The sequence below is a fragment of the Leucopleurus acutus genome, assembly GCF_964270905.1.
Source record: "Leucopleurus acutus genome assembly, chromosome: 9".
NCBI classification, from domain to species: domain Eukaryota; kingdom Metazoa; phylum Chordata; class Mammalia; order Artiodactyla; family Delphinidae; genus Leucopleurus; species Leucopleurus acutus.
In genome coordinates this window covers 12702615-12726066 of record NC_139144.1, presented here as the reverse complement: position 1 = coordinate 12726066, position 23452 = coordinate 12702615, and the positions used below count along the sequence as shown (strand labels likewise).

Here is a 23452-nt window from a genome sequence, read left to right as displayed (position 1 = left end):
CAGTGAACACCTGACAGAGCGGACCAAGGCTCCACCAGTCCTGGCCTCCCAGGAACAAGCTCACTTTAACAAATAAAATCCTCCAGCCAACTTTATGTAACAGGATAATTTCCAAACCTGGGTGAGCTTCTCACAACGCTCGTCTCTTATACAAAGCGGATGTACCCAAGCACCGAGGGGAAACCAGACCAGAGATGCTTCCAGGAGCTCCACAGTTCAAGACGTCACTCTGGGAACAGGCGACCATCTCCTGAACTCCATGACCCACAGAGATGACAGGAAGAAAGCACGCAGAGAAAAACCCCAGACAACACAGGGAAGAAGGGAGAGGCCAGGACAGAGAAACTTTCAACAACTCTATGGAGAGGAAGGAGAGGCGTGTGGCGAGAGACAGCACGGAGCAGGGACAAGCACAGCCGAGTGGCGCTTCTGGCCGGCAGTTAGCAGGTATGGAGCACGGAAGCAGAGCGGCTGAGTCAGTCCACGGGCAGCCGTGCCAGCGGAAACCCCGTGAGAAGGGATAAGAACCCACTGTGTGCCACGGAGCTACAGGGGGCCCTGCTCCAGAAAAACTGGCCGGCAGTCTGAGGGAACTGGGTGGACACCCAGCCCAACACACTGCATGGCAAAGCCAGACAGTCAACTCCTCAGCTGTGAGCAGCGATGGGAGCGGCAGACCTCAGACACGTAAAGGAGAAAACCATCAACCTCATTCCACACTCCAAAGAATGGGGAAGTTTTTTTTTTTTTCTTTTTTGCCGCACCACGCAGCATGCGGGATCCGACCAGGGATGGAACCCGTGCCCCCTGCAGTGGAAGTGTGGAATCCTAACCACTGGACCACCAGGGAATTCCCAATATATTTTTAAAATAAAAAAACTAACAGGGAACTAAGGATTGCATTCTATGAGAAAAAGCAGCAGCACAAAAAGACAGACTTAGGTTAAAAAGAAAAAAAGTAAAGATTACAGAGCTAATTAGGAAAAAAGGGAATTCTAAAATATTTCCAATTTATACCCTCGGAGAGATCTGAGAAGATACGTTATCTATAGAACCAGAATAAAACATGAAAACAGAACTAGACAAAACAAACGCTTAGAAAAAAGGAGAGTGAAAATAAGATTTTCAACAGAAAAGCTGGAAGATAAAGTCAAAGAAATCAAGGTAGAGCCAGGAACCAATCCAGGCAATCAGTTTGGCATTCCAGAAACTGTGACAGCAACAAGACAATTTTCCAGAGCTTAAGAAAAATATGGCTTCAGTTTAAAAGGACCCACTGAGGGCTGAACAGGACGAATGAAAGACGACTTCCACAAACTCATGACATTTCATACCACTGAGTATTTAAAATAAGGTCTTAAAAGTTCCAAATAGGAGGAAAAAAGTTTACTCACAAAGAACCGGAATGGAAGACATTTCTAGAAGCTGTAACAGCGGATGTAAGAAGACAGGAGAATAATGCCTTCAATCTTGTTAGGGGAGATTTTTTTTTTTTTTGGCCACACTACGCGGCTTGCAGGATCTCAGTTCCCCGACCAGGGATCGAACCCGGGCCACAGCAGTGAAAGCCCAGGCTCCTAACCACTAGGCCAGCAGGAAACTCCCAGGAGAGTATTTTTTAAAGTTAGAATTCTATAAAAACTCAAACCACAAAATAAGCGGAAGTTTAAAATAACCGCATTTTAAGACATTCAAGAACACTGCATTTATTACCACACATCATTTCGAGAAAGTTACCTGAGTCTATACCACAACAAAATGAGAATGAAAACAGAGGAAGATCCTGGATGAGGAGGGGGATCAAAATCCACTTATAAAATGAGTAAGTTCTGGGGATCTAATGTACAGCATGGTGACTGTAATGAACAATACTAAACGGTACATTTGAAAGTTGCTAAGAGAGTAGAACTTAAAAGTTTTCATCACGAGAAAAAATTTATAACTATGTGAGGTGATGAAGGTTAATTAAACTTATTGTGGTAATCATTTTGCTAAATATACACATCCCAAATAATTATGCTGTACACCTGAAATTAATACAACATTATATGTCAAATATATCTCAATAAAACTAGGGGAAAAAAAGAGGAAGATCCAACAAGGATCTAAAACACAGTGAATTTAACCTAGAAGTGCAGTGAAAAGAAGTTCCAGGATGCAAGCTATACAACCGAACTAGAAAATAATCAGTCCGGATGGGAGTCAGAGGTGAGAGGGTCTGCAGGAAGTGATTTCTAGACAATACACAATACTAGTGAGAGTCTGAATAATTCTGAGATTATGATGGAAGTGTACTATTTTTTGACAAGAAAAAAAGAAAGACAGCCAGAAACTCCAGAAAAACAAAAAACTATACAAGAAACTACTGATCCAAAGGGATGTAATGAAAATGGAATAAGGACCTGCAAAGCAGCTTGACGGGAGGAGCAGCAGAGACCAGAGCCCTGAGTGTAAGGGGTGGTGGGCTCAGAGCACTTGCACTCTCAGCGTCCTGACAGCCTGAGCCAGATGACATGGGAAATCCTAGGTCCCCTGAGACTTTCCCGGGCAGCCACTCTGGCTGGCAGGCACGGCTGAGGCCCTGGGGGCATGGCGGCAAACACCAGAGACCAGAACTGCCCTGGTGGGGCCGACAGAGGGAACTCGGGGCGGGGGGCGCACATCATCTGTGCTGAAGGTGGGGCTGCGAGGCTATTTATTCATAGTTGACAACTTGACAACATATGCATAGAAAACATCTACCCAAAGATCCCAGGAACTAGTACTGTGATTTCTGAGGTTGGGGTGGGGGCTGGTATAGGATAAAAGGGCAGAGGCAGGAAAGAAACCTCTCCTTGTACATTTTATTCTTTTGAACAGGTAAATGTCCTATGCATTCAAACAAAAACAATTTTTTAACAGATAAATGCAGCCTATTAGCCTTTTCTGCTATGGAAGTTTCCTATAAAAAAGAGTCTTCCTACATTTTTTCTAAACGCTTTCTAAGAAGGGAACACCGTGTAATAGAGCTTTTAAGCACAAATTCCTACAGCTGAATCAAGCTCTGGGGCACAGCGTCACTGTACAAGACATGCCCAGGGGCCTTGGTGCTGTTCTGGAAGGTTCCCATGGTGAGGCGAGAGATGGCATGCAGCATGGCCGTGAGCCCACCAGCCAGCAGGAAGGGCCTCATCCGTCAGTAAAGACCATGCACAATCTCCGAGAGGAAAGAGAATGAGAAGGAAAGTAATTCACTTGTCACTCAATGTCATCCAGTCATGACTGTGTGCAACAATATCATGACATTTTCCACGCAAAAGACAACTGATCAGACAGGGTGGAGGTGGGAGCCGGGTCCTGCGCTCCGCTCCACCACCGTCTCACCGGACAGTGTGGCACCCTAGAGGTTTATGTCTCCAGGAGAGCTCTCTCATCTTCAAAATGAGAGTCAGACTAAAACTCTCTGGAGTTCAATTTTCCTGCATTAAAATCCTATGATTCAATGAAATGCCAGGTTTATAACCAGCCCCAGCTGACAATAGCGATCACACACACAACGTCCTGATGGCAAAGTTCCTTCTCCCTACCCCATGGCTACGCTGAGGAAAGAATGGGGAACTCGGATGCTTTTCCCGTGCAGAGCGGACAGAACAAAGAACGTGATGAAGCAAAGACCTAACTACATTTCACTGATGAATGAAACCAAAGCTTCATTTCGAGAAGTTTTCCGTTAGATGCACCAGCAAAATGATAAAAACAACACGAACAAAAAAACAATCGCATGTAAAATAAGAACGCTTGAACTTAAAGCGTTACGCACATGCGTTTATCTGTCCCCCACTACCCTTGAGAGGCAAATACGTTTTCCACAGGGAAAAAATCGGCAAGGAGTAAAGGAGGGGCAATGTTCTGAGGCCTCAAGCACCAAGCTACAGCTGAAGAAGAGGGGGCCCAGGACCCCCCTGCATTAACCTTCAGTGCTCCCACATCTACCCATTACCCCCAACACCCCTGGCCCCTCACATACAGAGCTAACAACAAACCCAGAACAACTGCGACATCATCAGCTGAGCCGCTACAATCACAGCTACCAGCATGATGCTATCGGATAGGTGCCACAGACAAAAACCAAAAATAAACACTGCTGACAGGTAGCCGTGACAGGTACCGCAGGGAAGAGCTGGAAAGGAGCCAGCCCAGAAAGAAAGTGGCAACTCAGAAAAAACCCTTAGGCCAGCAAAAGCGAAGAGATACAAAATAAATTTATCCCTAGGTTTAAAGTGAGGCATGCCTAAAACTCTTCAGATCACCAAGAACTAGAGAGACCATGCATTTTTCAAAGGTTGCAGTATAAAAGCGACCTGGAATTTGAAAGTTGCTAAGAGAGTAAATCTTAGAAGTTCTCATCACACACACACAGTTCTGTAATATGGTGAGCATGTTAACCAGACTTACTGTGGTGATCATTTCGCAGCACACACAGATATCAAACCATTATATTGTACACCTGAAACTAATATAACATTGTATGCCAATTATACATCAATTTTTTAATGATATGGGGAAAAATACTATTGAAGGAGAAAAAAAATTCAACCACGTAGGAGACTAGTGTAAATTAAGTCAGCAGGTGTCACAAAGTGCCAACACTAGATAAATAAATGCCTTACGGGGAACACGCCTCTTCCAATCCGGCGTCACAAACACCCAGGCTCATCCACACCCCGCGAGTGGTGGGAGCGCTGGCTCCAGAGCAAGCCAGCCTGGAGAGACCCTCACCGTCTCCGCGTTTCCCCCTGTGCACACCGCAACGCCTCGAAGGGCTGCTGGGAAGAAGGGCCCGAGGGGTGCCCGGCTGCACAGAGCTGGTTGAGCCAACAGCCTGTTTATGCTCCGCACGGCACCCGCCACACCCTGGAACTGTACTGGCACACGTGCTGTCATCAGCTGAGCCCCACGCAGGTCAGCTCCAGAGCAGCGATCTTGTTTGAGTCTTGGGGACCATCATGTGGTCAGTAAACGTCTAATGCAGGAATGAGCAAAACCCAGGGTTATCCTCAGTGAAAGCGAGGCCATCTCCTCCCAGAGGTCACAACAAGTGGATTTAGGAGGCATAGATATGACTGAGGCATGACGGTCTGTCCCTCAGCGCAACGAGACGAAGGACAGGCCCCTCACAACACACCGCTCATGGCAGGGCAGCATCATGAGACTGACACCCCCATGACCAGGGTGCACATCTGAGATGCTGTTTTCAATGGGAAGGTTTCCCAGATGGCTGTGGGAAGTTCAGCAAGAGATGCCAGGTAACCTGTGTCTCTTAAGTCAAAGAAAGAGAAAATAACTAGTTGTTTTTTTTTTTCTTTCTGGCCGCACAGCGCAGCTTACGGGATCTTAGTTCCCCAACCAGAGATTGAACCCTCATCACTGGCAGTGAAAGTGCGGGGTCCTAACCACTGGACCACCAGGGAAGTCCCCAAAATAACTAGTTTTAGGTTGGGCCTAACACAAGTCCTTCCAGAGAAAACTCCAGAAGTTCATGGAGAAGTTAGAAGACAGACACTAGACCAGGAAGCTGTAACATTTTTAGCCAAGTAGTGAAGTATAGTTACCAACGCTTTTCATAATTTATTCGCCTACACACAAGGCAATCCTACCAAAAATCAAAATGAAAATCAACACCTGACCCACTAAAACTCTAAAGGATGCTGAACAAACTATTCTGACAAGGAAGGTCAGCCTGCACCCACTATGACCCACCACAGTCAGAGGGAACACAGTCATCAAAAGTAGGACTCTGTAGTGATGACCCCTAGTTACCTGGTCTGACCTGGATCCTAAAGTCCATTGGGTCACTGGTCACTGAGCCCTGGTGAGATCTCCTGGGATGGGGTGGGAAAGGGAGAAAGGGAGGAACGAGCAGACAGTGCTGCTGCAGCCACCATCTCCATGACACCCTGGTGCACACCCACGTGGAGCCGTGAAGGCTCAGGGGCTCCTGTCCGGCTCCTGTCTTCTGTGCTGCAGAATGAACTGCATTCGTCTGACACTGGCGGAAAGTAGCAGTATTCTTAGAGGCCTCCCTGGGCCCCACCCGGACTCCTGCACAGGGCAGGCCTGTTTTAGGTAGAGCCTAGGGAACCAGGGAGGGAGCAGCAGGGGCCTCAGGATGGGGGCGGGGTGGAGGGGAGGCCTGGAGGGGCTCACTCACTGCCCAGAACCTGGATCCACACACGTACCCAGACCAGCAGGAGCCACTTTACAGGGCATCATTTCTCGAAAATGCATATGAAACTCAACGTCTGTTTTACATGCTCTGGGACCTTCTCTTTGAAAGAAGGCAGCAGTTATTTCGCTTTATCAAGTGAGGAGTGGGACACAGGGAAAACAGCATGAGCTTCAGAAGCAAACACACGTGAATCAAACCACGGCTTTACCACTGCACCCATTCAGCCATTCACTCCTTCAGAAACATTCGGGCAGTGCTCACTGGCCCCGGCACAGCAAGAGTGACGGAGACACATGGTGACTTTTCCATGTCACCTGGATAACCAAGTAACTTCTCTTGGCCTCAATTTCTCATCTATAAAACATAAAAGATACTACTTACTTTGCACGTTGTAGTTTCTCATTATGACTGAAATAAGGAAACAGTTTCTGGCATATATCGGAATTTTTTATATTACGGATTATAGTAACAATGTCCCATTTCACGTGAGAGTTTTTCCTTTAAAGTGATGCCTACCTATTTCCAACGAGCTACAATCATGTTATTCTCAGCAACGTCCCCAAGTAAACATCTCTCTCCTGCTAAAAGATTAAATTTCTACTCACTCAAGCTCATTAAGATGGAGAAATCAACTCAAGCTGTAAATGTTACAACTCCGCAGAGCACAGGACTGGAAGTCCACTTGTCACTACAGAACCTGTAGTTCTTTGCTTTGCCTCTTGGGACTCCACTTTCTCCATCTATGAAATGGGTATAACAATAATTGCTTTGCCTACTCTGTAGTGCTTTTGCAGAGACTAAAGGCAATAAATGATATGAAAATACTGTCATTAAAAAACAACAACAAAGCTCAGGTTCTATTCACATAGGGGACTGGGCTGGGTCTCATACTTGACGTGGTTAAAGAGGATATGGGGTGGCAGGCTTGTGACTGCAGAAAAGAAGCAGTTTTGTGTTGGTGGCAAAACGGGGAGACCAGCTCCAGTGCAGCCCACAGCCTGAAGCCTATGCCCCAAGGAAAGAAGCTGAGCAGAGAAGCTGGGAAGAACCCCCGAGGTTACCTGCTTGCCCTTCACCACGTGCTTGGGCACCGGCACCTTGAGCTCCAGGTCAGTGTAGTCCTGGGACCAAGCGTAGTTCTCACGCACAGCACCATTGTAGCTGTCGGGGTTTCTCTGGAACTGCTCCTGCCTCCTGAGAAAGAACAAGAAGTAAGATGACAGCCCAGGCCCACACACAGGGCAGGAAGGCCACAGGGGAACCCAGGTACATACTGTCTCTAGGTTGTGAGAATTTTCACCTAATCTCACTTGGTTTTGCATCTAAAACTCTCCCTCTCTCTGGGCGATTTCGTTTCTGACCCCCCAGCTCGGGCTTCCTGGGAGGTCACAGGAACAAAGAGAAAAGCCAAGGAGAAGACCCTGAGTGCGGCACCCTTAAGGTTAGGGAAAGTATCCGCCACCACAGACCACAGCACAGCCTGGTCCTCCTGGTCTTCATGAAGCTTAGAAACCAGGCCAGCCCACAAACCAAAGAGCCTCATTAATAAAATCCTGAGGGGACTTCCCTGGTGGCGCAGTGGTTAAGAATCTGCCTGCTGATGCAGGGGACACGGGTTCGAGCCCTGGTCCGGGAAGATCCCACATGCCACGGAGCAACTAAGCCCGTACGCCACAACTACTGAGCCTGCGCTCTAGAGCCTGAGAACCACAACTACTGAGCCCACACACCACAACTACTGAAGCCTGCACACCCTAGAGCCTGAGTGCCGCAACTACCGAGCCCGTGTGCTGCAGCTACTGAAGACCACACACCTGGAGCCCATGCTCCGCAACAAGAGAAGCCACCGCAGTGAGAAGCCTGCGTACTACAACAAAGAGTAGCCCCCGCTCACCACAACTAGAGAAAGACCGTGTGCAGCAACGAAGACCCAACACAGCCAAAAAAGAAAAAAAAAATCCTGGGGCTTGTGGGTGCCTGGTTTCTCATAAACTACTTGGCAGGACGTATCTCTTAAAAAAAAAAAAAAAGGCAAAACAAGTTCAGCCTACAGCTGCTCAACTTCAATCCTAATCCAACACCAGCCTCCATTTTCTCTCGGTAAATAAATGAAAGCCAAGGCAATGTACTAAACTGCAGGCTTTCCTAAGATGCGAGCAGTGTGCTTATGAGACAGCCTAGAAAAAACCCAGTCAGCCAAATCCTCCGGTACACGCATTACCAACCCAGCACAGATGCAAACAGGCATGGCCAAGAAGCTGATGTTAAAAATAAAATACAATAAAATACTTGCCACAGAATTTAACAGTGTTAATGATAGTATGAACACCATACAAAAATAAGCGTAGAGTCCATCATAGTGAGTTTTAGATCTAAATTAAAGACAGAAGCTTAGTCGGGGAGGAGGCAACACCTATGAGGAAGGACATCCCCCAAAACAGATTCATTCGGCCACCTTCTCCTGCCCTCGGAGAGCCCAGCAGATGCACCTGGAGGGAGAGGCCGACGGATGAGATTCCATTCACCGTGAGCATCTGCATGTGTGCAGATGGAAACACCCAGGAAAGGGTCAAGAACACATGTACCCATCAGCCCCTCACCTCTGGTCAGGAGGAGTTGGGAGCGGTGGTTAATGAGGACTCACTTTTTCTGGCAAAAGTTTTAAGCCAAGAACATGTTTACCTCCTGTGGGTATGCTTTACACACCTTGTATCTGAGGCTGGGCGTCCATCACAGCCCAGGCTCTCTGGGCTGGTAAACTGGTGGCTACTACAGGCTGAACCATGTCCCCCAAAATTAATATGCTGAAGTCCTAACTCTCAGCTGAAGTCCTAACTCCTTTGGAGACAGGGTCTACACAGAGGTAATCCAGTTAGAATGAGGTCATTAGGGTGGGCCCTGATCCAATGGGACCGTGTCCTTAAAGGGAGAGAGATCCGGACACGAAGACACACGCACAGAGGGACAACGTGTAGAGACTCGGGGAAAAGACAGCCACATGGCGACGGCAAGGCAGCTGCAAGTCAAGGGACGCTGAGGGCTGTCAGCCACCCCAGAAGCTGGAAGAGGCAAGGAAAGGTTCTACCCAGAGTCCCAAAGGGAATGCAGCCCCGCAACACCCTGATCCTGGACTTACGACTGCACAACTACGGGAAGATTTATTTCTGTTGATCTAAGCCACCCAGTTTGTGGTACTTTTTGCAGCAGTTTAGGTCAGGGGCAGGGCTGGGCACTGACCAATCAGAACAGATGCCAGCCCCAAACTACCTGCTCACGCAGCCGGGGAGGGATGGCGGGCCCCTGTGGGGCCCTAGAGCCACAGAGGAAGCAGGGTGGGGCAAAGGAGACGGGAACGGCCAAAGCCTGGCCACAGGGCGGTCAGAGTAAGCCTGATGCGGATGCCACCGAACGCAAGCGTCTGCACAGGGGCTTCAGTGATGCGAGGAAAGCTTTCAATATACTATAGAACTGACAGAGGACATGCAGCTTTTGTGCATGGTACAGGTTCAGTCTTCTAAGAAAACACACACATAAAGACATGTGTGTATGTATAAAAGGAAGTCCATTAAGCCTCTGTGGTTGTCTCTGGGTAGCAGGATCACAAGCAGTTTGATTTTCTTTTCTGTATCTTTAGGTATTGTCCGAATTCCCTACAACATGCAGACACTTTACCACCAGGAGAAAAAGAGCTCTCTTTAAGAACACACTGACAGGAGACAGTGATCTGCCCTGTGGCCCCCACTCCCGGGAGCTCTCCAGTGGCCACGCCAGCCTGCTTGCCTGCTGAGCCCCTGAAACAGGTCCGGGGGACAGGGTGGCCCAATACCCACATGTCCCTGACCCACAGGCTTCCTCCCCGCTCTAGCACCTACTGCAGCTGTAAAGCTCACATCTGACAAACACTTGAACGTGCACAGAATACCGCCAATGAGCACCAAGTAACAGGAGGGGTGGGAGGAGGCCTGACCCTCCCCGTACATCTTCTCTGCATGGCGTTTTGAATCGTGTGTGTACGTTACCTGTGTGAAATAATCAAGGTTATGAAAACACGGAAATAAAATACCCACACACAGAATAAAAGCCTATGTGGCCTGGCACTGGCAGAGGTTAGGAAATAAACCTAAGAACCCTCAAAGTGGGGGGATAGCTACTTCCCATGACATACGGCTAAGCCCTTATCGGCTGCCATCCACGTGGGCCCTCCAACTAGGACGGCCAGCAGACGAGCAGAGGATGGGAGATGCCATGAGGTCACACCTCCTCAAGGGGCCACCCTCCACCCCACAGGCGGCTGTGCTCAGGGAACCCCCTCCCCCAGAGCAGGAGGGGCGCTGCTCAGGCAGCATCGCAGGGGGGCGGCTCAGCAGGCGCTTGCCCCTCTCCCCCCAGACCTGCAGCCTCTTCCCAGCGGAGCCAGGAGAGTCACTCCCAGCACAGATCAGCAAGCTGCTGGGCGTTTTTAACTCTAAAAATCCACCTTCTCTTTAAATACAGTTGATTACTTCCAGCCAACAGTGTGCAACAGTAAGCCTCCTGCCATGGGCAGGTGCTCTGGGTCCCCGCCCTCACCCTGTCCCCCACCAGCCTGCGGCCACCCCCCTGCAGCTGCTGGCCAGCGCTGGAGGTGGGGAAGGGGGAAGAAGGAGCGTGAGTCAGCAGCCAGGGCGCCGCGGCGGTGGTGGGTGGCGCTGGCCACAGGCCTCACTGCAGCCCCCACACCTGGAGCCGCAGCAGCGGATTACAGGGCTGCGACCGTGTTAAAGGAAACGCCAGGCCCTGTGTCTCCAAGGGACCAGCTCTGCTGGGCAGACGCCCACAGCCAGCATCACCTGCACAGGTGGGGTATGAGCTCAGGCCGCCCCCACTCTCCCCTTCCACGCCCCTGCGCCACGGCAGCATGGAAATTAGAACAGCCAGTGGCAAGTAGGAGTCGTCGCGGGTAAAAGGGGTCACAGCCCCCAGATAAAGGCTTTTGTGCAGCAGGCTGGAGCCCATACAGGGAATGGGTTATAATTCGGGGAGAAGCGGGGCTGCTCTCAGGCCCCTTCCCAGGCTCCCGGGGTTGGCGGTGGCTCCCCCTACGTGAAGACAGGTGCTGGGCAGTGCTCACCAGGTTCCCAGAGCCAGAAAGAGCTGCTTTCACCCTGGAACATCCTGCCTCCACACACTCACACTTGCCCCTCATGACCTAAGGCAAAGGCCACCTCTCCACTGTCCTCAGTGGTGCCCAGGTGTGACAGCTCTGGCCACACCTCCCTACCCACCTGTAGATGCCACTGCCCCTGAACCCAGTGGGAGGAGCCAGGGCTTATGCGTGTACGAGCACACGTGTCGTGCATGGGTACATGTGCATGAGCACATCATGTGACCATGTGTGCTGTAAGCATGTGCATGGTGTGTACGTGTGGTGTGCACGTGTGTTATACGCATGTTTGTGGTGTGTGTGCGTGTACGGGGTGTATTAGGTGGTCAGTAGACAGCAGCTCATCCTCTCTCTTCACAGACCAGCTCCATCTCTCATCGGCTTCCTTCTCTTCTCACTGATCCCACCATATCCCACATGTGGATGGGAGCCATTGGAAACACAGTGATTTTTCCTCTGGATTTCTGCATTTTCCAACCTATACAAAGTGAGCATTGTTAGAACACTTGCCCACCTCGGAGCCCCAACTCCCTGCTTCGGAAGCCCAGCACCAACTGTGCCCTCCTGGAAGCAGGTCCCCGGGCAGCATTCTCAGCACTGCAATGTGACTGTCGGGGCCTGGATCCTTAGCCATTGTGACTGTCTGGGATGACCACGCCACCCCATGTCACACTTCACCTCTGCAGCTTAGAAAGGAAAGGGTCAGATGGCAGCGTCGGTCCACATGACCCGCCCAGAGGGCGCTCTGCACCAGACGGCCCACCGTCCTCCCCAGCCTCCTGCCCAGTCTCCTCTGGGGCCCCCCACCTGCAGGATCCTTTCTAGTACCTGCCTCTTCTCAGCTCCTCAGGCAACAGGAGCTAACACCACCGGGCCCCAGGTGCGGGGCTCAGAGCCCTCTACACCAGGCCCAGTGGTCACTGAAAACCCCGTGTCCACAGCACTCAAGGCCCGAGGCCGAGCCCATGTCACTGGGTGCCAGCCATGAAACCTCAAGCAGGTCATGGCACTCCGGTCCCTGCTCCCCAACCATAAAACCAGAACACTGACAGCTCTGTCCCAAAGAGTGGCCAAGAAGAATAAGCGAGACAAACGTGTAAAATGGCCCAAACGGGAAAATGTTCAGGGTCACCGCCCTCCGCGCGCTGGATCACTGCCCTCTTCAGTGCCTTCCCACCCAGTTAGAAAGTCTGCCTACGGACGCAGGACTCAACAGGTGACTTTTATGAATAGAGATTTCTTGACCTTCTGGGGCATTCAGGGAGGGAAGTTATGCATTCTGCCTAATAAGCTTCCAGTTCTACCCTTGAGTTTCTTTTTAAAAATCTCACATCAATAAGTTTATCTACACTGATCTCACCAGTTTAGCATCTGCCACCAATCGGTCTCCCCAGATAGTAGCGGGCCTGCCTCACCAACAGGGCCAGAGCCCCTGTGGAGAGGCGGCTAGTCTCCAGCCGGCCTAAGCTAAGTAGTCCCCTGAGAGCAAAGATGCCATTCAAGGTGAGGAGGGTCCCACGAGAGGCACACGAGACCCCCAGAGGGCTCCTGCTGGCCAAAGATGGGACAATTTGAGCATCAAAAAGAATAACATGAAATAGTTAAAGATCCATGAGCTCATAAAACCCCAGTGGTCACCTCTGGTGAGCAGAGCACAGCTCAGTCTGAAAATTAATTTTAAAAAAAAAAAGGTTCTACAGGAACTGGAATTTCAGAAAAGCCAAGTCCCTCTATAAGGATTCCAGAAAAGCCAAGTCCCTCTATAAGATAATAAATGAAGGTATAACAGAATGAGAAAATCACCACTGTGTAAACTACAATGGAAACGTGAGGCTGGGCAGCATCCCTTGACAGACGCTGAGCGCTAGGTGAGCGGCAGATGGGAGTCTGCCCACGGAAGGATCAGAAAATCACCTATGTCCGCAACAGCCAGATACCAGGCACCTCCTGAGAGAGCCTCACCTTTGCTGTAGTCCTGCACCAACGCTGGGCCTTAAATCCACCCCACCCCACAGGTCTAATCACTATAGGGAGCACAAGGGACAGAGAACATCTTCATCAAAACCATGTACATTGGGGCTTCCCTGTGGTGCAGTGGTTAAGAATCCGCCTGCCAATGCAGGGGACACGGGTTCCATCCCTGGTCCGGGAAGATCCCACATGCTGCAGAGCAACTAAGCCCGTGTGCCACAACTACTGAGCCCACACGCCACAACTACTGAAGCCCATGGGCCCTAGAGCCCACGTATCACAGCTACTGAGCCTGCATGCTGCGACTACTGAAGCCCGTGCGTCTAGAGCCCATGCTCCGCAACAAGAGAAGCCATTGCAATGAGAAACCCGCGCACCACAAGGAAGAGTAGCCCCCGCTCACTGCAACTAGAGAAAGGCCGCGCGCGGCAACGAAGACCCAACGCAGCCAGAAAAGCAACAACACCAAAAAAAAAATAAAACCAGCCAAGTCCAGAATCTGGAAAATTACAATAGACAAAACTCTAAGTTTCTTTACAAATAAATGGCATAAAATGAAAAAAGAGAAGGGAAATGATTCTAAATTAAGAGACTTAGAAGATAACAGCAACCAAATGTAATGTTTGGACCTGCTGGAATACTATTTTGAAAAAACTAACTGAAAAAAGACATTTTGAGACAATCAGGAAAGAGTGAACACAGACTGGACATTAGATGATTATAAGGAACCATAAATTTATAAGTTATGATAATTACATTAAGCCCTTTTTTTTTTTACTGAAGTATATATATGGGTGAAGTCTGTGATTTCTGGGATTTGCCATATCAAAAAAAAAAGTCTGGGATTAGGGAGAGAAATGAAACACGAATCATGACATGCTGCTAACAAGGAAGGGGGGGAACCTCGTGGACATTCGTTATGCTACGCTTTCCTTTTTGTGTCACAAAACCTGAAGGGTTTGTCTTGGTTATGCACCCAGGAGTGGGCCTGCTGGGTCAAGAGTGTAAAAGTAAGCAACCTACCCTTAAGAGGCAGTGCGAACTCATTTCCAAGGGCTGCCCCAATTCACCATGCACCAGTGGTGTGCACGGGGTCCCGTCAACCCATGGGGTCATGTTCAACACTGTCACACTTTCTTAAGTTTTATGAAGTAAAAATATGTAAAAAATAGTATTTCCGTATGGTCTTAATTCACATTTCCCTGCGTATTAATGTTAACTGGCCGTATATGCGACTCATTTCTGTGAAATTCCTGCCATGGCTTTTGTTTGTGCTTTCCCTGGTTTGAAGAAGTTCTCTATAAACTTTTTTTTTTTTTTTTTTTTTTTTTTTGCGGTACGCGGGCCTCTCACTGTTGTGGCCTCTCCCGATGCGGAGCACAGGCTCCGGACGCGCAGGCTCAGCGGCCATGGCTCACGGACCTAGACGCTCCGCGGCATGTGGGATCTTCCCAGACCGGGGCACGAACCCACGTCCCCTGCATCGGCAGGCGGACTCTCAACCACTGCGCCACCAGGGAAGCCCCTCTATAAACTTTTGATAAGAATTCTTCGTTGGTTTCACAGTTTACAAATGACTTCTCCTGGTTTATTAACTTGTCTTCCTACTTCCTTCCAGATGTCTGATTAACTCAAGCTCCATCACTACCACCAAAAGGTCTTCACAGCTCCTCACCTCCTCGAGGTCTGAAGGGTGTCGTCGCGCCTATTTTCTAACGGGAATACTCTAATTTTTTAATCTCTACTTTTTGGAGTTATTGCTCCCTTTGCATTCAACATGGTTTCCTTGTGTAGTCTTTTCTTCTCTTGACCAGTTGTACCAGGAGCTTGTCTAAATATAAAGGGAAAGTCCAGCTGAGGAACACAGAGGGGCCAGCTGGGGACAGGACTGGCCCGTGGTCACTGCGTGCACCAGCCTAGCTCCTCCGGGATGCCTTCCATTCCTTAGCGCCCACTCATGGCCAAGACACTGTCAGGAAGGCTCAGTTTAATAAAAAAAATTCTTACAAAAAGTATATTTTGAAAATGTGCTTTTAACATTGTAAAATTAATTCTGTAGCACAGTTAAAAATATGAGACGGGGCTTCCCTGGTGGCGCAGTGGCTGAGAGTCCGCCTGCCGATGCAGGGGACACGGGTTCGTGTCCCGGTCCGGGAAGATCCCACATGCCGCGGAGCGGCTGGGCCCATGAGCCATGGCCGCTGGGCCTGAGCGTCTGGAGCCTGTGCTCCACAATGGGAGAGGCCACAACAGTGAGAGGCCCGCGTAACGCAAAGAAAAAAAAAAAAAAAAATGAGACGATTCTATATTTACCTAAAATAAATGAGGCAAGGTGATTGGAGTCTCATGATAAGCCCATGAATCATTTGACAGGTAAAAATGCAAATTTAGGGAACGTCTTTGACAATCTGTATCAGATGGTCAGCCAACAAAAACATAATCAATATTTACTATGAACTCTTCTAATTAACTAAAGATATAAGTTGGTTATAGTGAAACTTTTTCTTAAATCGTGTTAATTACTTCAACAAGGGAAGAAGGCATTCCAATTTTTACAAGTATATAAATATGAAATATACATTTTAAAACAAAAACTAGATAATCTACTCCATAAATATGTTGAATTCTTAGTCTTTAACTCAATTTTCTATTCCTAGTCATCCAAAATCAGGACAGTTATGACCAGCTTTACTATTTCAAGTCCCAACAGACTTCCCAATTGAGGAATACAAGCACACCTCAGAGATATGGTGGGCTTTGTCCCAGACCACCACACCACCACAATAAAGTGAGTCACATGAATTTTCTGGTTTCCTAATGCATGTAGGAGTTATGTGTCCTCTACACTATACCATGTAACTATTCTGTAGTCTGTTAAGTGTGCAACAGCATTATGTCTAAAAAGACAACGTACATACCTTAATTAAGAATATTTTATTGTTAAAAAATGCTGACCATCATCTGAGCCTTCGGCGAGGCATAATCTTCGTGCTGGTGGAGGGTCTTGCCTTGGTGTTGGTGGCTGCTGACTGATCAGGGTGGTGGGTGCTGAAGGCTGGGGTGGCCGTGGCCATTTCTTAAAACAAGACAACAATGAAGTCCGCCGCATCGATTCACTCTTCCATTCCCAAATGATCTCTACAGCAGGCAATGCTGTTCGACAGCATTTTACCCACAGGAGAACTTCTTTCAAAATTGGAATCAATCCTCTCAAACCCTGCTGCTAAGTTTATGTAATATTTAAATCCTCTGCTGTCATTTCAGCAATCTTCACAGCATCTTCACCAGTAGATTCCATCTCAAGAAATCACTTTGCTCATCCATAAGAAGCAACTCCTCATCCGTTAAGTTTTATATTTATAACAAATATAATAATAATGAAAAGGTTTGAAATATTGGGAGAAGTACCAAAATGTGACACCGAGACCTGAAGTGAGCAGACGCTGCTGGGAAAATGGCGCTGCAAGGCCTGCTTGACAGAGGACTGCCGCAGACCTCCAACTCGTAGGAAACACAGTTATCTGCAACGCACGGTAAAGCAAAGCACAATAAAGTGAGGTACAGCCTGCAATTAGACCAGAGGGAAACAACACCCAAACCTCAGAAGGGGTGAACCCAGCAACACAGCCACCTGTCAGAAACGCCTGCATCAGAAGTTGCCCGTGGAGACAGCGTAACAAGGGGCAAGAGGTCCAGTGAGGGGATGAAACGGAACCCAAACCAGATGCGTGCATGAGAACCGAGCACTGCCACACGCTCACCACAGATGCAGACTAGAAGCCACACCTGGCTGCAACATCAACAAGCCTCAGCACTCAGCCCCTGCCGTCACTAGCACTGACTACTCATGACAGCAACTTCCCCAAAGAGCCCTCAACTCTTCCATGAATGTAAACTCAACCCCCACTTTACACGCAGCCTCTGAATCCCTCTAAATCGTAGCCCTGCAGTTTCCACCAATCCTGACTGTCCTCACCCAGTCCTAATCAAGACTCCCACCCCACGTTCTCAGGTTGAAAGACCCACCTTATATCAAACTTCTAATTCTCAACAAGTTCTGGCCTTACCACCCACTCCAAGAAGCTGTCAGAGCTCTGGAGGTGGTGCTGTCCCTCCCGAGGTGAGCAGTACTTAGCTGTCTCACCAACAGATGACATGGTGGTCTCTGGGGCTGCCGTACGCAGGCATGCAATGTGCACATGTGATGTGCATGTCAGGACACAGCAGGGTGGCTCTGAACCCACAGGGTCTGCTCTTTCTGATGCTGACATCCCATAATAAGTGAAGTTCATCAAGTCCTGCTTCAGGTGGACCAGGTTGTGATGAATGAAAAGTACCACACTGGAGGAAAGAGATCGGCGTTACTTTTATTGAAAGTAAAAATCAAAAAATAGGAAAGAAGGAAACTTGGGAGGGCTGAGGAGGGCTTCCCTGGGCCCAGGTGGAGAGGCGGTGAAAGTGTCAGGCTGAGGGGCAAGCCTCAGGCCACACAATCGGCTGGCCCCCTCTGTCCTGGTGACAAAATGAACTGGTTAATGACACCACCACTATCACTGTCAAAGAATTTACAGCCCAATCCGGGAAAGTCGTGTGCCCAGCCCAAGATGAAAGGTGCCAAGTGTTAGCTGCCAGCGCTAGGCTGCCCAGTACCTGCGAGCACTGAGGGACTTCGGGGGGGCGGGGGGGCAGGGAGAACGTGGACACCCCGAGACGGGGAGCAAGGCGAGGCGTGGCGACTCCTATCACTAGGACATGTGGTCAGGTCACTTGGGATGGGGCCTCCTCCACTCCCAGGGGCTCCATCCTGGGAAGGGGCAGCATGGAACAGCAGACGCACAAGGGATTCAGGATGATTAGCTACGACCGCTCACACCCTCTCTGGGCTGCAGGTTCTTCATCTCCTTTTCACCTCCCAGGATTCTTAGGTGAGAATCATATGGAAGTGCATGCACACAGTGCACCTGGTAACAGGCAGGCTCTGTGTGATTTTTATCTAGTGTTTCCCTCCCATAAACCACCACCCGCAACTCCTCAAGGAAGAAACCAAATGCCCTTTCATCCTGGAAGCTGTCTGCTGTCCTCTTCTCTCAACATCTTCCTGACCGTCCCACCGACTGGACGACCTCACCCACAGAGCAAGGTGGCATGCCTGCATCTCTCCAGTCCAGACCATAGAGAGAGGAGGATAAGGCCCAGAAAAAAGAGAGGTAGGGGAATTAAAATAGAGACCAAAAAGGATGCCAAGGATCACCAAGATAATTCTAAAGAAGAAGAAAAACAAGGGGGGAGAACAGCCCCTGCTGATGTCAAGTGTGATCCTGGCACTCGGAGCAAATATGGCCACCAGGGAGAACACCCATCCCTGAACCAGCCCCTCCCACGGAGACCAAGGTGGCACACGGGTGGGAAAGAATGGCTGCCTGACAAAGAGCAAAAAACTAAACCTATATGTGAAAAACACACTTGTCTTTAAAAATTTTATAGGGAAATATTTTTATTAAATCCAAGTAGAGAAGTATTAACAAGACACCTTATAGCATAGAAAAGACCGATCAGTTAGGGCTTCCCTGGTGGCGCAGTGGTTGAGAGTCCTCCTGCCGATGCAGGGGACACGGGTTCATGCCCCAGTCTGGGAAGATCCCACATGCCACAGAGTGGCTGGGCCCGTGAGCCATGGCCACTGAGCCTGCACGTCCGGAGCCTGTGCTCCGCAACGGGAGAGGCCACAACAGTGAGAGGCCCGTGTACCGCTAAAAAAAAAAAAAAAAAAAAAAGACCGATCATTTGAATCTAAACTAAATGTGGGCTTCCCTGGTGGCACAGTGGTTAAGAACCCACCTGCCAATGCAGGGGACACGGGTTTGAGCCCTGGTCCGGGAAGATCCCACATGCCGCAGAGCAACTAAGCCCACGTGCCACAACAACTGAGCCTGCACTCTAGGGCCCGTGCACCACAACTACTGAGCCCGCAAGCCACAACTACTGAAGTCTGTGCACCTAGAGCCCGTGCTCCACAACAAGAGAAGCCACCGCAATGAGAAGCCCGCGCACCGCAATGAAGAGTAGCCCCCGCTCGCCGCAACTAGAGAAAGCCCGCGCGCAACAAGAAAGACCCAACGCAGTCAAAAATAAAATAAATAAATTTAAAATAAAACTCTAAACTAAATGTAAAACTTCTGTATGAGAAGGCCCCATGAGTACACAAAGTTAAAACATAGGCCACAGGGACTTCCCTGGTGGTGCAGCGGTTAAGAATCCGCCTGCCAATGCAGGGGACACAGGTTCGAGCCCTAGTCCGGGAAGATCCCACATGCCGCGAAGCAATTAAGCCCATGCGCCGCAACTATTGAGCCTGCGCTCTAGACCCTGTGAGCCACAACTACTGAGCTCGCGTGCCACAACTACTGAAGCCCGTGCGCCTAGAGCCCGTGCTCCACAACAAAGAAAAGCCACCGCAATGAGAAGCCCACGCACCACAACGAAGAGTAGCCCCCGCTTGCCACAGCTAGAGAAAGCCCGCGCGCAGCAACGAGGACCCAATGCAGCCAAAAATAAATAAATAAATGAATTGGGGGGGGAAAAAAAGGTAGGCCACAGAGAGGAGGAAGATCTGTGACACATAATCAACAAAGAACTGGAACATATAAACAATTTCTACAAATCAGTAACAGAAATAGGAAAGTCGGCAAGGGCTATATGAAGAGGACATTCAGAGAGGAGGAACCCGAACTGCCACTGAGCATAGGGCTGCATGGTCTCCCGAGTAACTGCAATCATGACCAAAATGACGGACTCACCCATCGACTGACAAAAAGGAAAGGAAACCACTGAGGTAATCAGAGAGCAGGGCAAGAGGACGTAACTCTGCACACACCACTGGAGGGTGCACACCCTAGAACAGCACTTCTCAGAGCACGGGGCATAAAATCTACATGTGGAACAGAACACAAAATGGAACAGACAGTGGGAAGCTGTACTGCAGAGAAAGAGCCAGCACAGCTTCATGGCGCTGCCCCCATGTTGGGACCGGGAAACTGAGGGCACAGCCAAGACAGTGTGCAAGGCGCTGCCTAAGAGAACCTATCACACACGCAGGGGAGGAACTGCACCATGGTCAGGAGCGGCCAGGGAGCCGAGAGAGGGCCACAGGGCCAGGAGGGAGGAGGGTCCTGGGGTAGAAAGGGGGTCACAGAGTGAGGAGAACACCACATCAGAGATTATCTAGTAGCCAGTGAGGGTGAACAAACAAATGACAACAGGTTCAATCAGTGGCCCGGTGTATGAGGCTGAATAACTGGAAACAGAGCTTAAAGATGAAGGGTAACGACTAAGTGGTGCTAGCGTTGGGGGAAGGACACACCCATCATCACAAGAGAGAGACAGAAGAAGCTGGGGGCTCACAGTCAACCAATCAATCACAAATGTAGGAACACCTCCTCCAGCACACATCCAAGCTGGGACACAGAATTCACCTATTAGAAGGATTTGCTAATTGCATCACAGGTGCAGGTGACAGGCGCCATGCTCTGGTTCTCAGAGAAAGGTACAAAGATTTTAATATATTTCCAGAAAGAAAGATATAAAAATAAGGAGACAAGCATGTACACTGACAGGGCCCAGAGGCAGGGGCGCCCAGCAGCAGTGAGCTCATCCACTGCCACATACGGCTTCTAAACACTGTCCTCACACAAAGCAATCAGGCTCCTTGGAGAATGGGTGGAAGAGAAAATACGAGATGAGCCTGGAGCACCTGGCAGTGCCAGAAAGTAAGGAAGTGCTCAAAAAACCACAGGATGCAGAATGTCAAAAGGACAAAGAAGCCAACCGGAGAGCTCCCAATGGGCAGAGCTGGAACTGATATGAGTGGCTAAATATATAAAACAGCACTGGATTATAATGCAGAGAATAGGGACTTCCCTGGTGGTCCAGTGGGTAAGACTCCACGCTCCCAACGCAGGGGGCCCGGGTTCGATCCCTGGTCGGGGAACTAGATACCGCATGCATGCCACAACTAAGAGTTGCTCAGAAAGGTCACAGAGCCACAACTCCGGTCAAGGGAGCCACTCGGAGGCTTGACAGGTAGGAGGAGGGTGCCTATGACCCCGGTGAGCAAGGGAGGCACACAGCTCCAAGCCAGCTCTGCCACTGACTTGCCGTATGACCCTGAGCGGATGCCTCAAGCTTCTCACCTGTAAAATGGGGACGCATTAGTACCGACCTCAGAGATGTGAGGATTAAATGGGTCGAGATATATATAAAGCACTCAGAGCAGAGCCTGGCCCAGAGCAGGTGTCCCAATCATCAACATCTTTACTCACCTGGATCATCAGTCCTGTAAACACTGCCACTGTTTTGTCAAAGAGAGTAAGCGGTCGTGCCAGGCAAGACCTGGGCTTTTAAAACCAGGCAGGGTTCACAATTTAATCAAAAAGTCACAGGTAGTCACCACAGCATTGGAACAGGGAGTGACATCATTTGATTGTTTTAAAAGGTCCCTGCAAGGTTGCCGTGCAGAGGCAATCGGATGGCAGGACGCCCACTGCATGGGAAAGGAGACTGGTCAGTGCCGGCGGGAGTCAGGCTGGTGGGGTGTCGGCAGGGATGGGAAGAGCTGTGGAGGCGAGGGTGCTGGGGGCCCAGCCTGCAGGCGGCACAGGAGCCTGAAGGGCGGCAGGAGGGCGAGCACCTGGAGGGCTGGCAGAGCCCGACACTCAGAACGTGGGGGCTGAGGGTGGAGGGCCGGGTGACCCCCCCTGGAGGCCTGCCTCACCTCATCCACCCACTTTTCTCAGCCCGCTCATCCCATCCTTTCCCCTCACCGCCAACCTCTACCAGGACCAGGCTTCCTCCCTGATGACAAGAGGGGCGAATCTCCCCCTTCACAATCAACACCAGGACACAGACGACACCGCAGACACACCCAGAGCAGGCCATCCTGCACTTACACTCAGGCAGCCACATGCATAGCTGTCATGGGGTCCCATATGAGACCACAATCTTCCAGAAGAAAAACCACACCTAACATGGGGTCTAACACACTGGTATACAGTTGGGACAAATTTTGAACAAACTGAATGTAAACCACAGAACTTAATGAAATACATACATCATAATCTTATGGAAGAACTTCTCCCCGTTTCCTTTAAATCCATCCGAAAAGCTTCAAGTTACCAATGTCTGAGTTTTGTTTTCAATCTCACAAGAACACCCTGGAACTCTAAGTAGAGATGTAGTCCATCTCCTCAGCTGTGAAGGCCCGGAGTTATCAGGGGTGGAGAGGGGTTTCATCTACAGCCTAAGGCCCAGCCTGAAGGTGTCCTATTGCGGGTCAGCCCTCAGGTCAGCCTTCTACATATGCACCAGCTTCCTCTCAGTAAAGTCTAGAATGTCTTTTCTGCAGGCAAAAACGCACACCTGGAAATTAAGATCATAATCCATTAAATTCTGATAAGTAAATATCGATCACGAACTGAAGGCCCGGTGCACTGAAACAGGACCCTGGCATAAGACTGGGTGGCCAGCACAGGGCAGCTGCAGGCCCAGGCCCTGTCCGGCCATTTCTATCCTCTCTGCTCTCAAGCTCCCTGAGATGGAACTGGCCTGGCTCCTCCATCCCCACCTCAGGTTCCAGCTGCCTGGCTCTCACCCGCCCCCTAGACTGTAAATCCAAACAGAAAAAGTCAAGGCAGGGGAAGCAGCCCTCTTCTCAGCCAGGCATTCGCATCACTCCCTCCACACCTTCTCCACCCTCGGCCAGGCTGACCGCGGGAGGAGGTGCACCAACCCCTGAAGACCTTCACTCGGCTGTGGCGTGGCGTGTATCTACGTTTGCAAAGAGAAAATCTCCAATGAACTAAGGAGTCTGCTATTGAATGGAATCTTAGGGTAAATGCTTTTGGTAAAGTGAAGCATTATTTTGACACAGCAAAGCTCCACTTCTCACTGAACACTATATAACACGGAACTTCGACGTCAACTAGAAATGCTGAGTCCTGGGGACCTGGGCTGTGCTCTTGCTTCTTGCTGTCAAGGTCAATGGGCCAGGCCCCCTGGCCAGCTCCTGCTCGACCCCTCCCACAGATATCCCCTGTCCCTCAGAGCCACACTGCTCCAGCCCTCACACCTCACCC

The 23452-nt window shown here is 49.8% G+C and overlaps 1 protein-coding gene across 1 annotated transcript in view; it reads right to left on the bottom strand.

The window, feature by feature from the left end:
• NUDCD3 (NudC domain containing 3) overlaps positions 1–23452 on the bottom strand; it is a 73755-nt gene that overhangs the window by 16339 nt on the left and 33964 nt on the right. The window contains exon 3 of the mRNA XM_082846876.1: positions 7270–7402. Coding sequence (XP_082703002.1) covers positions 7270–7402 — 133 coding nt within the window. The remainder of the gene's footprint in view (positions 1–7269; positions 7403–23452) is intronic.